At 39.2% G+C, this 15,628-nt stretch overlaps 1 protein-coding gene across 1 annotated transcript in view; it reads right to left on the minus strand.

Annotated features, from left to right (window-relative positions):
* Window positions 1-15,628, minus strand: part of LOC128703103 (uncharacterized) — a 209,150-nt gene that overhangs the window by 36,665 nt on the left and 156,857 nt on the right. Inside the window, exons 10-12 of the mRNA XM_070103530.1 lie at window positions 7,222-7,392; window positions 3,996-4,169; window positions 3,533-3,787 (exon numbers count right to left, since the gene is read on the minus strand). Coding sequence (XP_069959631.1) covers window positions 3,533-3,787; window positions 3,996-4,169; window positions 7,222-7,392 — 600 coding nt within the window. The remainder of the gene's footprint in view (window positions 1-3,532; window positions 3,788-3,995; window positions 4,170-7,221; window positions 7,393-15,628) is intronic.

Raw genomic sequence — 15,628 nt, forward strand, 5'->3', positions numbered from 1 at the left:
CAGAGAGCATGCATAGTTCCTTTGTATAAAAGCAAAGGGGACAAAAGAGAGTGCAAAATTATAGGGGGATAAGTCTGTTGAGTATACCTGGTAAAGTGTATGGTAGAGTTATTATTGAAAGAATTAAGAGTAAGACGGAGAATAGGATAGCAGATGAACAAGGAGGCTTTAGGAAAGGTAGGGGATGTGTGGACCAGGTGTTTACAGTGAAATATATAAGTGAACAGTATTTAGATAAGGCTAAAGAGGTTTTTGTGGCATTTATGGATTTGGAAAATGCGTATTACAGGGTGGATAGGGGGGCAATATGGCAGATGTTGCAAGTGTATGGTGTTGGAGGTAGGTTACTGAAAGCAGTGAAGAGTTTTTACGAGGATAGTGAGGCTCAAGTTAGAGTATGTAGGAAAGAGGGAAATTATTTCCCAGTAAAAGTAGGCCTTAGATAAGGATGTGTGATGTCACCATTGTTGTTTAATATATTTATATGGGGTTATAAGAGAAGTAAATGCGAGGGTCTTGGCAAGAGGCGTGGAGTTAAAAGATAAAGAATCACACATAAAGTGGGAGTTGTCACAGTTGCTCTTTGCTGATGACACTGTGCTCTTGGGAGATTCTGAAGAGAAGCTGCAGAGATTGGTGGATGAATTTGGTAGGGTGTGCAAAAGAAGAAAATTAAAAGTGAATACAGGAAAGAGTAAGGTAATGAGGATAACAAAAAGATTAGGTGATGAAAGATTGGGTATCAGATTGGAGAGAGAGAGTATGGAGGAAGTGAATGTATTCAGATATTTGGGAGTGGACGTGTCAGCGGATGGGTCTATGAAAGATGAGGTGAATCATAGAATTGATGAGGGGAAACGGGTGAGTGGTGCACTTAGGAGTCTGTGGAGACAAAGAACTTTGTTCTTGGAGGCAAAGAGAGGAATGTATGAGAGTATAGTTTTACCAACGCTCTTGTATGGGTGTGAAGCATGGGTGATGAATGTTGCAGCGAGGAGAAGGCTGGAGGCAGTGGAGATGTCATGTCTGAGGGCAATGTGTGTTGTGAATATAATGCAGAGAATTCGTAGTTTGGAAATTAGGAGGAGGTGCGGGATTACCAAAACTGTTGTCCAGAGGGCTGAGGAAGGGTTGTTGAGGTGGTTCGGACATGTAGAGAGAATGGAGCGAAACAGAGTGACTTCAAGAGTGTATCAGTCTGTAGTGGACGGAAGGCGGGGTAGGGGTCGGCCTAGGAAAGGTTGGAGGGAGGGGGTAAAGGAGGTTTTGTGTGCGAGGGGCTTGGACTTCCAGCAGGCATGCATGAGCGTGTTTGATAGGAGTGAATGGAGACAAATGGTTTTTAATACTTGACGTGCTGTTGGAGTGTGAGCAAAGTAACATTTATGAAGGGGTTCAAGGAAACCGGCAGGCCGGACTTGAGTCCTGGAGATGGGAAGTACAGTGCCTGCACTCTGAAGGAGGGGTGTTAATGTTGCAGTTTAAAAACTGTAGTGTAAAGCACCCTTCTGGCAAGACAGTGATGGAGTGAATGATGGTGAAAGTTTTTCTTTTTCGGGCCACCCTGCCTTGGTGGGAATCGGCCAGTGTGATAAAAAAAAATCTATATTACCTGCACTTGCAAGTAATCTAAGCTCATCTATCTTATTTCTTAGACTCCTACTATTTGTATAGGAAACCTTTAGGGAGCTAGTCACTCGTTGCCCTCTACTATCTTTGTTTGTTTGTTGATCAATTGATTTGCCATTACTAGCAACTTTATTTTGAATATTGTCTTTTAAACATATCCCTGTGGTATCCCGGTAATAACTGCTGTTTTTAACCCTAATGCTGCAGCCTGATTGTTTCCCACAAACACCCATACCTCTATAATCTATCAGTTTAAATTCCTAGACAAGTCATCAATCACCCTCTCAATTGAATTGGCTAATGCAACCACTCCATCCCCAGACAGATGAACCCCATCCCTTGCTTACATATCACGTTTGCCAAAGAAAAGGTCCCAGTTATCAATGAATGGGATTGCAAGTTCCTTGCAGTACCTGTCTAGCCAGCAATTTATACCAATTGCCCTAGACATCCATTCATTGCCCACTCCCTTCCTAGGCAAGATGCTACATATGGCTGGGATCCCTTAGTTAGACCTATTTCTATGGCTGACCTATACTTATCCAGCAGCTCCTCTCTCCTGCCTTTCCCAAAGTCATTACCCCCAGCACTAAGACAGATAATGGGCTTGTTCCCATTACTTGCCATAATATTATCCAACCTGCTGACTATGTCACCAACACCAGCTCCAGGAAGGCACACTCTCTGTCTGACCTTTCTGGCTCTGTTATATATATATCTTACCTGAGAATCGCCTACTATGAAAATATTCTTACCTTGATTAGCAGGGGAATCAGTGGTACCTTCAACCTCACTAATCACTGAAGCACACTCTTCTTGGAGAACAGAGAATCGATTTCCTACCTTCACATCTCTATTAACTCTCCTCATCTTCCTTCTTCCTGAACTGTGAGCCACTTGCCACTTAAAGTGGCTGCCACTATCACTGCTGGTGACCATTTCCTCCTTACCAGGTAAATCCTTCTCACACTCGCTCCCAAATTCATCTATGCGAAGCTTCAGCCTCCTATTTTCCTCCTGAAGAAGTAGAATCTCATTCTTCTACATTTGAACCTGAAATTCTAAAACACTACAAGAAGCCATGGTATGGGTAACAGCCCAGGCTAACTCCCAAGAGCTTAGGCAGGTATGACCGCAGGTGACCACTGACCTCAGCGTACACATATAAAATGTTACTGTTATGTGTAACCTTCTAATTAATAAAAGAGAGGAAATTTATGAGCTCATTTGTCTGCTTACAACACTGCACATCCTGGGATCTTCTAGAATGTTCCAAGAAATACTCGGGAGGATCTCAGCAAATATTCTTAAGTACTGCCTACTATAGTTCTCAGCATTGATTATTATGCCTGTATTATTTATGGATCTCTAATTTTCCGATTATTCTTTACGATATAATAATTAGACATACATGGCATGTATGATACATGTCATGCATGCCTAGTTATTATATGATATTGTATGATACACGTATCATACATGGCAGCGCATGTGTGGATAACCTAGAATAGCCCAAAAAAAAGGGCAGAGTTACATCTTGTTGTTGGAAACAATCTAGGTACAGCGGTATAAAGATGCATATGATTGATTACAACAGGGTGATTGCAACTAGTTTGGTGGATTACAAAATTAGAATCTTAGCGGTGTTAGAGCATATTCAGAAAATTCAGGGATTGTCTCTTTAGAATTATTTGTCTGAGTGGTTAGTGACCTGCCCTGTGAGTTTTAGAACTCTTGCCATGGGTTCAATCCCCATCCTTTCCTTGGATTTAATTAAACATCTATTGTCTAATTTAACACATGCACTCAGAAGGCGCATTTCGATAAGATGTTCACACATACACACTCTTTAAATTCGCTTATGCTCTGCTCCTATAACTAACATTAACCCACTAGTACCTACTTCGTTGAACAGTTGATCAATCACCATAACATCAAATTCCTTCCTTTTTTTATAAAGGTCCTTCACCACAGGGACTTTGTACAACTCCCTAGCAACAGCTGGTAGAACAGTCTCTAAGATTTGCATGGGTCTACTCTGGTTCTTCCTGTTGTCGAAAACGTTAATATTATCCAACCTGAAGTATGGGAGGTCGTGAGGAATATCTTCAATGTTAGGATGTTTGGACGACTTCGGTTGATTGGTCAACATTACTATCTGGAAATGTTAGTTAAGCTGTATATCAAGGTCAGGTTGAGGGAATTTTTCTTACGTTTATTTGCGTCACTGTTTACTACTACTCAAGCAATATTTGTCAAGATATTTTCTCAGTTATACTGAGCTTATGAATTAGTTCTCGATATAATTACTCTTGAATTTATTTAGGCTAATTTGGAAATACAAACATAACTCATTTTGGAATTACTTTATGTCCACGGTCGGCCAGAGCCTCAGCGAGAGGAGTGAAGACATTCCTGTGACTCCTGGAGGAGACTGGAAGGAGCATGAGGATCTTATAGGACCTCTCAGGTGGAGACAACTTCCCCATGATGCTTCCCACTAGCATCACCACCAGTACACACATCGTCGTTGACTTCATCTGCAGACAACATGAATTACTGTTTTAACATGTAGTAATTTCAGCATTGTACTAAATGAAGAATCAATAAACAGGCAAAGATTTAAAAAAATAATAATTATTTCATTGACAATGAACAAGTTGATCCATTTCTGAAGAGAGAGAGAAGTTATGATCAAGAAAGATCTATAGCTATGACAGTTTATATATTCTTAAGTAAAACGTATATATATATATATCTATGAATATCTGGTTGTATTACAAAATTACTTTTGGAATGGAAAAAATGACCTTTTTGGAAGAATTGTAATGCACGCTGACAAAAAATCTTACTTATATTTCCTCTCAGCAGAAGGATAATAGTATACATTAAATAATTATTACAAACATATATAAGTTACATAAATTATTCGTTAAACAAATGCAGCTCAATACAAAGTGTGATATTAGATCAAAAAGAGCCTGAGCTTGCTACCACCTGCAGCTCATAAGACTGCCATCCCCACGAGCCGCTTTGTGGGGCGGGGCAGATGGCAGACCAGAGGCCTAGCTTCTCCCTACGAGCCCAGTGAGGGCGGGGAATGTGGCTAGGCCTAGGGACAGTTGGTCCTAAAGATGAGGGGGTACTTGTACCTCCTCCCATGGGAGACTTAGGTCTCGAGACACTCCCCAGATAGGGAGCCAAGGCCGGGTCACCACTACTTGGAAAAGACCCGGGCCGGGAGAATACCGGCGAATAAAAAAAAAAAAAATTAGATCAAGTCAACAACATAGTGACGCGAGATTAATTAATAATCATTATGATCAGAAACTTCACAACATTCAGGTACACTCAATACTCTTGTATGAAAGTAGAAGACAATATAAATAGTAAAATTTTCTCAGGTGTAATATATTAATTGTATCTAACAACCTCAGTTTACCGTGATTTATGTACCCTCATTGCTTATGGTAACTTGTGAGTTCATTACCTTGTACCTAGTTCAGCCATCAAAACTTTGGAGCCCGGTCCCTGGACCCATTGTGTACCTCTGTAATCTGTAAATACCTTTGTAGCTTGTCATGATTGTGACTAGACCTACCTGGAGTTCATTACCTTTGTAAATTGTGAGTTCATTACCTTTGTAAATTTTGAATTCATTACCTCTGTAACTTGCTCAGCTATCAAAACTTTGGAGTCCAGTCCCTGGACCAATTATGTACCTCTGTAATCTTTTGACTACCGCCCACAGGATGGGTATGGGGTGCATAATAAACATATTAAACTAACGAAACTTATGTTAATTAACATAAGAGATTACAGAGTTAGAGACAGAAATTAATTTTAAAAAGCATTTGTCTCTTGTAATTTTGCATGTCATATATAACGTTGTTAAGTTTGTTTACTCTCAGCAAACATAGAAGATATCTAAATATTTCAAAATTAGTAATTGTTAAACTCTTAATATGACATGATAATTGGTTGAATTTTGTGATAAACTTTTGATAATATAATGGTGATGTACATGTGTCCTTGATGCCTGCCACAGATTGTACGTGTCCTTAAACGGTCCAAATAGATCGACGTTCAAATTCGTAATGCAACAAAAGTAGATCTACTTTTTTAACATATTTTCAAATATAACAAAAAAAATAATGTAGATAAAAGTTTTTTTACAAGTTTTCAAATGTAAAACAAAAAAGAAGATCTACATATCTTTACATACTTTCAGAAGTTGAAAAAACGTATATATACGCTTGGACCGTTTAAGGGTTAAGTACTAAATTTTCGTATGATCATCTGTCTCATCTTGTGACACGTTATAGCCTCATTTAGGCTTGGTAATTAAAATATCACGCTGTTTAATAATTCATTCACGTTGGTTTCAGAATAATGGTGGTGTCTTGCCGAATAAGCTGAACTTACTGAATTGGCCGAACTACATTAAAACTGTACTTCTCCAAAAATGATTCTGCAGATTGTTCAATGTAATTTTTAAACGAGAATGTAAAAAGAATATAGTGTTTTAACAAACCTAACATAGAAACCTAACCTAACGAACAAAATTTGTTTGCCTATATTCTCTTCAAATTTATTTAATATTACGTCTCATTTCAACCTTCTATATTTTCCTGAATGCAAAAATCAATAATTTATAGTTCTAATAAGATCATTTCTCTTAATACAAATATAGTCTGGTGTTTAAATCAGTTAATTTTTCTGTATTAAACACTATCAGTAGACAATCATGTATAATTAAAACAACAATGCATTTAAATAATTAATTTTCATAATATATACAGAAGCTGCTTCATGATCACCATTATAATTCTTTATACCAACATGAGAGAGCAAGCATAAAAATTAGACTTTTAAAATATGTATTTTGTGCAACACTTGTTGTTTCAGAGCTGAAAAATTTATGTAGACTCTTGAATGATTCCCGGTGTAAGAATCTTAAATTATAATATAGGTGTAGGTTTTAACCTATTAGCCTAAGACCAGTTCTATTAATGGCTAACTGAAACAGTATATTACAGTGATCAAGTGTCATCTGTACCGTGCTGTAAGTCTCCTATCTAAATACTTTCACAAACTTAATTACGTCACCTAAAATAGTACACCTTCTCTTACCTTTTATCTTCAAACAGTTCTGGCAAAATGACCTTCACTCAGCCCAGAATCGCTACCAATTACAGGTAGGTTAAACCAGCGTTTAAGATATGAAGGTGATCGGATGAGCCATTCTCCAGTTATTGCAAAGAAATTTTTTTCTTAATAAAACTAATAAAGTAAAACTTTCTCAAATCAAAATCAATGCGATGTTTTCATTGATAAACGTAGCTGCTAAAAGCCTGAAGCCGATCAGAAGAAGCATTCTCCGCTTGTCACCAGGAAATGACGCATTTCAGTATTTATTAACTACGTTAGTAAACCGTTAAATTTGCACCTACGGAGCTTAAACGAAATAATTCTGTTATCAATCTCTGATAATATTATTCCCTCATTATCCATTGTCAATACTGGTCTGTTATTATCCTAATACACTCTTTCTTATGTTAAATATTGCAACATCAGAGTGATAGTACTCACCATCCCACACTGTGAAGGAAGACACATAAGTTGTGTGGTGTTGTGAAGTTCAACAACAGAGCGTCGCACACTGTGGAGGTATATTGACGTGGTGGAGTGACAACACAGCATCGCTCCCTGGCAACTTTCATAACCTTGAACACTGATGCCAAGCACTACTGTTGTAATATACTTCACATTATATGCTCTCCACAGGTATTATTGTATACTATAACTCGAAGTATATAAATCTTCTCGCTTCATTATATTATCTTCATATAATAATTAGTAAAATTTCCAATAAGTAATGAAGATAAACATTTTAGCTTTATCATCATGAGTAAAACATTATCTGTGTTTCGTTTCTACGCATTAATAAACCAACATATTAAAATAAACTGCAAGATACTATGTTTAAGATAAAAGAACGATGGCCTTAACTTTTTATTTACGGAGTTCATTACCTTTGTAAATTGTGAATTCATTACCTCTGTAACTTGCTCAGCTATCAAAACTTTGAGGCCCAGTCCCTGGACCCATTATGTACCTTTGTAATCTTTTGACTACCGCCCACAGGACGGGTATGGGGTGCATAATAAACATGTTAAACTAACTTAAACTAACCTTGAAGATGCAGCCAAATCTCGTATATATAAAATATTAACTAACATTACACTGTTGCATTATTATAAATAAATTATTCTCTTGCAACCATGTCGTCACTAAACTGATGGAAATGAGAGACGGGGTTATGAAACATGAGTGTACTAATAGTGACTGCTATTGTGATAAATCAGGGAACGGAGGGGGTTAAACTCAAGACAAGTGAGACCTAAAACTCGTAGTCCAGTGTGTTAACCATTCGGCCAGCTGGCTATAATAAGATTCATCCTAATCTGCACGATATATATATATATATATATATATATATATATATATATATATATATATATATATATATATATATATATATATATATATATATATATATATATATATATATATATATATATATATATATATATATATATATATATATATATACACGTACCACCTCTATAGCTGGACTGGGACCCTCATCCTCAGAGAAGACTATAAACGTACCTCACGGAGAACTCAAGGTTCTCCCCCGGAGCTGTTTGAATATTTTCTTCTCCTACCACCCCCTCTATTTTATATTCTATGGGAAAATTTATTAATAGACAGAATACATTTACAGAAAGCACAAATATGAATATACACTGGTACAATATGTTAAAGATTATGGATTTCCTCCAGTTCCTCCGAAGCCGGACGCGAGCCAAGAATGCAGCAAACATTTCCCCTCTGGATGGCCACGCTGAGACGTTGGAACATGAAAGTGGCTGCTCTTAGGTCCCTGGTGGTGTTGATGAGTCTGGAACCCAATTCTTTAAGGAAACGTGTTGCATTTTTTCCCATGATCCCAAGGTCTCTGATCCCACTGTGACAAATTGATACTGTTGGTTTATGTCCCTGTACTTGCTGATCTTGTGGTCAGCAGCTCCTCCCTGTCGCCCGACACTGTGAAGGATAGAGGTGTCAGCCAGTGTGGACACACAGGTATATTCCCATGCTAAGAGCTTGCAATTCTTCTAAGGATAGATGGTGATCCCGTTTGGGCAGTTTGGTGGGATGTGGGTATTGTTGGCTGCTAGTGATCGGGGCTCCCTCTCGGCTGAGCATCCAGCTGTAGCAAGGGTTCTCTTTATGATGTCGTTGACCTCATTGTGTCTTGCATTCCAGCCCATGGTTTTGGAACAGTTAAGACCATGTAGACCATATTGATCGGCTTGCACTTCGCCGCAAATACACATATATTCTGTGTGAATTGGGGTAGCAAGGCACAGAGCCACTTCAATACGGAGGGTCTTAGGATCGAGGCGCGTTCCCATTGCCAATATGGGAACTGTTTGGAGGAAGTCCCCCGTGTGAGGTGTGCTCGCAGCCTGGAGACAGGCAGTCTCCCTGTCTGATGTTACAGCCCTGAGCATGTTGGCAAGCACCTTTTCAGTGATCGGGCCATCCCAGCTTGACTGTTTGTGAGCCAGTGCTGTACTAGGGTTATGTGCTCGAGCAGCAAGAGTCTCCCATTCAGCGATGGCATTGGCATAGTCAGGGTTCTGTATTCCTGCTGAGCCTGGAGTTTACCTGGAGAGAGTTCCGGGGGTCAACGCCCCCGCGGCCCGGTCTGTGACCAGGCCTCCTGGTGGATCAGAGCCTGATCAACCAGGATGTTGCTGCTGGCTGCACGCAAACCAACGTACGAGCCACAGCCCGGCTGATCAGGAACTGACTTTAGGTGCTTGTCCAGTACCAGCTTGAAGACTGCCAGGGGTCTGCTGGTAATCCCCCTTATGTGTGCTGGGAGGCAGTTGAACAGTCTCGGGCCCCTGACACTTATTGTATGGTCTCTTAACGTGCTAGTCACACCCCTGCTTTTCATTGGGGGGTGGTGCATCGTCTGCCAAGTCTTTTGCTTTCGTAGTGAGTGATTTTCGTGTGCAAGTTCGGTACTAGTCCCTCTAGGATTTTCCAGGTGTATATAATCATGTATCTCTTCCTCCTGCGTTCCAGGGAATACAGGTTTAGGAACCTCAAGCGCTCCCAGTAATTGAGGTGTTTTATCTCCGTTATGCGCGCCTTGAAAGTCCTCTGTACACCCTCCAGGTCGGCAACTTCACCTGCCCTGAAAGGTGCTGTCAGTGTGCAGCAATATTCCAGCCTAGATAGAACAAGTGACCTGAAGAGTGTCATCATGGGCTTGGCCTCCCTAGTTTTGAAGGTTCTCATTATCCATCCTGTCATTTTTCTAGCAGATGCGATTGATACAATGTTATGGTCCAATGTTATGGTCCTTGAAGGTGAGATCCTCCGACATGATCACTCCCAGGTCTTTGACGTTGGTGTTTCGCTCTATTTTGTGGCCAGAATTTGTTTTGTACTCTGATGAAGATTTAATTTCCTCATGTTTACCATATCTGAGTAATTGAAATTTCTCATGGTTGAACTTCATATTGTTTTCTGCAGCCCACTGAAAGATTTGGTTGATGTCTGCCTGGAGCCTTGCAGTGTCTGCAATGGAAGACACTGTCATGCAGATTCGGGTGTCATCTGCAAAGGAAGACACGGTGCTGTGGCTGACATCCTTGTCTATGTCGGATATGAGGATGAGGAACAAGATGGGAGCGAGTACTGTGCCTTGTGGAACAGAGCTTTTCACCGTAGCTGCCTCGGACTTTACTCTGTTGACGACTACTCTCTGTGTTCTGTTAGTGAGGAAATTATAGATCAATCGACCGACTTTTCTGTTATTCCTTTAGCACGCATTTTGTGTTCTATTACGCCATGGTCACACTTGTCGAAGGCTTTTGCAAAGTCTGTATATATTACATCTGCATTCTTTTTGTCTTCTAGTGCATTTAGGACCTTATCGTAGTGATCCAATAGTTGAGACAGACAGGAGCGACCTGTTCTAAACCCATGTTGCCCTGGGTTGTGTAACTGATGGGTTTCTAGATGGGTGGTGATCTTGCTTCTTAGGACCCTTTCAAAGATTTTTATGATATGGGATGTTAGTGCTATTGGTCTGTAGTTCTTTGCTGTTGCTTTACTGTCCCCTTTGTGGAGTGGGGCTATGTCTGTTGTTTTTAGTAACTGTGGGACGACCCCCGTGTCCATGCTCCCTCTCCATAGGATGGAAAAGGCTCATGATAGGGGCTTCTTGCAGTTCTTGATGAACACAGAGTTCCATGAGTCCGACCCTGGGGCAGAGTGCATGGGCATGTCATTTATCGCCTGTTCGAAGTCATTTGGCGTCAGGATAACATCGGATAGGCTTGTGTTAATCAAATTTTGTGGCTCTCTCATAAAAAATTCATTTTGATCTTCGACTCTCAGTCTGGTTAGCGGCTTGCTAAAAACTGAGTCATATTGGGACTTGAGTAGCTCACTCATTTCCTTGCTGTCATCTGTGTAGGACCCATCTTGTTTAAGTAGTGGCCCAATACTGGACGTTGTTCTCGATTTTGATTTGGCATAGGAGAAGAAATACTTTGGGTTTCTTTCGATTTCATTTATGGCTTTTAATTCTTCCCGCGATTCTTGACTCCTAAAGGATTCTTTTAGCTTAAGTTCGATGCTTGCTATTTCTCGGACCAGTGTCTCCCTACGCATTTCAGATATATTGACCTCTTTTAGCCGCTCTGTTATTCTTTTCCGTCGCCTGTAAAGGGAGCGCCTGTCTCTTTCTATTTTACATCTACCCCTCCTTTTTCTTAGAGGAATAAGCCTTGTGCATACATCGAGTGCCACCGAGTTAATCTGTTCTAGGCATAAGTTGGGGTCTGTGTTGCTTAGTAAATCTTCCCAGCTTATATCGGTTAGGACTTGGTTTACTTGGTCCCACTTTATGTTTTTGTTATTGAAGTTGAATTTGGTGAATGCTCCCTCGTTACTAATCTCATTATGTCGGTCTGGGGCTCCACGCATACATGTCTGAACCTCAATTATGTTGTGATCTGAGTATATTGTTTTTGATATGGTGACATTTCTTATCAGATCATCATTGTTAGTGAAAATGAGGTCTAGTGTATTCTCCAGTCTAGTAGGCTCTATTATTTGCTGGTTTAAATTGAATTTTGTGCAGAGATTTAAAAGCTCGTGTGAGTGTGAGTTTTCATCAGAGCTGCCTCCTGGTGTTATTACTGCAACAATATTATTTGCTATATTCCTCCATTTTAGGTGCCTTAAGTTGAAATCCCCCAGGAGCAAGATGTTGGGTGCAGGAGCTGGAAGATTTTCCAGACAGTGGTCAATTTTTAACAGCTGTTCCTGGAATTGCTCGGATGTTGCATCCGGAGGCTTGTAGACTACCACAATGACTAGGTTTTGGTTCTCGACCTTTACTGCTAAAACTTCCACTACATCATTTGAGGCATTAAGCAGTTCTGTGCAAACAAGTGACTCTGCAATGTACAGGCCAACCCCCCCCCCTTTTGCCTGTTCACTCTGTCACATCTGTATAGGTTGTAACCTGGGATCCATATTTCGTTGTCCAAGTGATCCTTTATGTGGGTCTCAGTGAAAGCCGCGAACATTGCCTTTGCCTCTGCAAGCAGTCCACGGATGAAAGGTATTTTGTTGTTTGTTGCTGGCTTTAGACCCTGTATATTTGCAAAGAAGAATGTCATCGGACTGGTGGTATTGTTGGTACTGGGGGGGGGATTTTTTTCCGGCATTAGTATCTGTATCTGTTGGGTTACAGTGGAGGCCATCGACTGTGGTTCCACTCCATCGATTTTTTTTTTCGAGAAAATAGCATTTTTCTCAGTCTTATACTGCATTACGAGTGTATATCATAGTTACCCATATCCATTTTCTTTAATATATGGACCTTGGAGGTGATAGGAGGAGAATGGAAGCCATCCCTAACTATTGGAATATTGTATTCCCCAGGGAGCGCTCGAAGAATATACTATATATTATTAATTCTGGAGTATTTACCATATTTCTTTGTTATATACATTGTTTATTATGTCATATTATATCAATTGTGATAGATAAATAAGCCGTAGAAGCAATAATAGCGTTATATTGAAGCATATTTCCCGGCTTTCCCGAGACTGGAATTTCTGATGACGTCAGCAAGATGTTCCCAGAAGGTTCCTGGTTGGCTGTAAGTCAACTTATAAGTCCCACCCACTTTATTATGATGCCAAATCGTCAATTATTATATTAGAAAGAATAATACAATAAATACACCAAAAAAAAATCGGCAAAAAAACATGAAAATTGAGGACAGGTGAGCAGACCTGCCGCGGGTGGTGACGTCACCTAAGGTGTTTTAAATGACTATAATTCCTTGTAGGAATGTCGTAGAACAATGATTCTTGTACCAGTGTGTTGCCAGAGTGTTAAGCTATTTTTTCTATAAGATTAACTCAATTTGTGAACTTTTTAAATTGTTTTTTGTTCGTGCTGATAACTTCTAAGGGTCCCTTTAGGATAATGGAACCATCGTTTACTTTTTTCAGGAGGTCTGCAAGTTTCCTAGCTGCGTGTGGACAGGCTGCTTTGGGAATATGTGTGAGTATCCTGGTACCTGTTGCTTTAATTGCTTCCAAGATATCATTTGATGAGATGAGATCTGTTGGAGTGGGTTCAGGTGCCTGAGGTGACTCTGGATCATCACTTCCCACAGGAGGACATCCTGAACCAGGGCAACTACCGTGATTGCGGAGGAAACCATTAGAGTTGAGACAACGAAGCTGTAAGCATGACCGACACTTGCCTCGCCTAGTATTCCCAGCCGTGCCATTTCCCTGGCTGCTTGCTTCATCCTGGTTGGCATCCATCTGCTAGACTAGACAATAGGAGTGGAGTATGACATGCTGGGTGGGTATGGTGCGTGGAAGGTAGTGAACTTGACCGTGGTGGAGTGGTGGAGTTTGAGGGGCTGGAAGGGGAAGGGAAAAACTTCCCCTGGGATTTGGGTGGGGGAGGCGCTGGTATTTAGGTGGGGGAGGCACAAGTTGTTGAGTGAGGTTATCCCAGGGAGTACAGTACACATGGACTTGCACACTATATATTGTTCACACTCTTACAATACATACAACATTATTTGTTTCCCAAGTACACTGTGAACAATGTGGACATGGGCACTGCTGAACCAATGTGTTCACTCACCATCTCGATACACACATCGCCTCTTCCACCAACCCCACATGGCGTGAGAGGTGGCACTGACTGGTCACCCCTTGTTAACATTAATTCATCATTGATTTTCCATAACATATGCCTCTAAATAGTCCATTTATTTATTTATTTATTTATTTTATGTCTTTGCAAACAGTACATTGAGATCCATGCATCGACACAATCATTTCTAAGTTAACTGGAAGCACGGTGCATGGTGCTGGAGACAGATGTTTTTATAAGAGCTTTTGTGCATTTCTATGATAGGAATGCTAAATACATATATACATACATACATACATACATACATATATATATATATATATATATATATATATATATATATATATATATATATATATATATATATATATATATATATATATATATATATATATATATATATATATATATATATATATATATATATATATATATATATATATATATATATATGCAAAACAACCACTCTGAAAGAATAGAGAAATTCCAAGCGCTTTTGTGACTACTCACATTATCCAGGAACTACGAAAGTAAAGCATCCAAGGAAGCTATATAAAGGGTCTGGCCAACACCTCACTATCAGATCCCACAACGGTTAAACACCTGATGCACGCCGGCCCAACTGGACAGGTCCTTTGCACAACTCACCAACAAACTATTCTACCCAAGAAAATTTAAAAATTATTATTTGTCCAGTGTATTATTAAATTCTTCCCAAATTCTATTAATTATAAATGGATCTAATTTATATAAACCAAAGGAAATATTCATATTATTGTCAAAACTGCTTTTTATGAAACAAGATTCAATTATATTCCTGTCGACCATGGACATGCTTGATACTACTTTCTCAACTTTTTGAAAACCAATTGGATGGTTAAAATCTCTTACATGAATAAATAGAGCATTGGAATCTTGTCCAGTTCTAATGCTATATTTATGTTGTTTTAATCTTAGTTCGAGATTTTTACCAGTTTGACCCTAATAAACTTTATCGCAAATTTTACAAGGAATCTTATAGACACATCCATCAGCATTTTGGGGGGAATTCTTTATCAAAAGTTTTTTTACTGTATCAAGATTTTTGAATAGAACTTTAATATTAAAAGTCTTAAGAAGAGAAGGCATATCAACCAAGTTTTCATGGTAAGGGAGAACCAACATATTTTTAGTTGAATAAGGCTGGTTGTCCCTTTTTGGAGTGTAAAAAGTATTTCTAGCAACTTGAAAAGATTTATCAATTACATTTCTTGGGTATTTTAAATCATTACCTATTTCATAAATTTTGGATATTTCCTCATCTATGAACTCAGGACTGCAAATTCGAAAAGCTCTCAAAAACACTGATGAGAAAACAGACAGTTTGACTCTATCTTGATGCGAGGAATAATAGTGGACATAGGAACAGTTATTTGTAGGTTTTCTGTAAATTTTAAATTTGAATTCATTATTACCTTTAATAATTAAAATATCTAGAAAAGGCAATGAGTTATTTTCTTCAAACTCAACAGTAAAGTTTATAGAATGGGCTAAGTTATTTAATTTTCCAAGGAAATGGTGTATATCTACATTTTTGGGCATAAGACACAAAATATCATCAACATATCTGAACCATTTAGCTCTATTAGGGAGGATTGTGTTAAGCAACCTTGATTCAAAAAATTCCATGTATAGGTTACTAAGAACAGGTGAAAGAGGTTTTCCCATTGCC

Source organism: Cherax quadricarinatus, chromosome 85 (assembly GCF_038502225.1).
Source record: "Cherax quadricarinatus isolate ZL_2023a chromosome 85, ASM3850222v1, whole genome shotgun sequence".
NCBI classification, from domain to species: Eukaryota; Metazoa; Arthropoda; class Malacostraca; order Decapoda; family Parastacidae; genus Cherax; species Cherax quadricarinatus.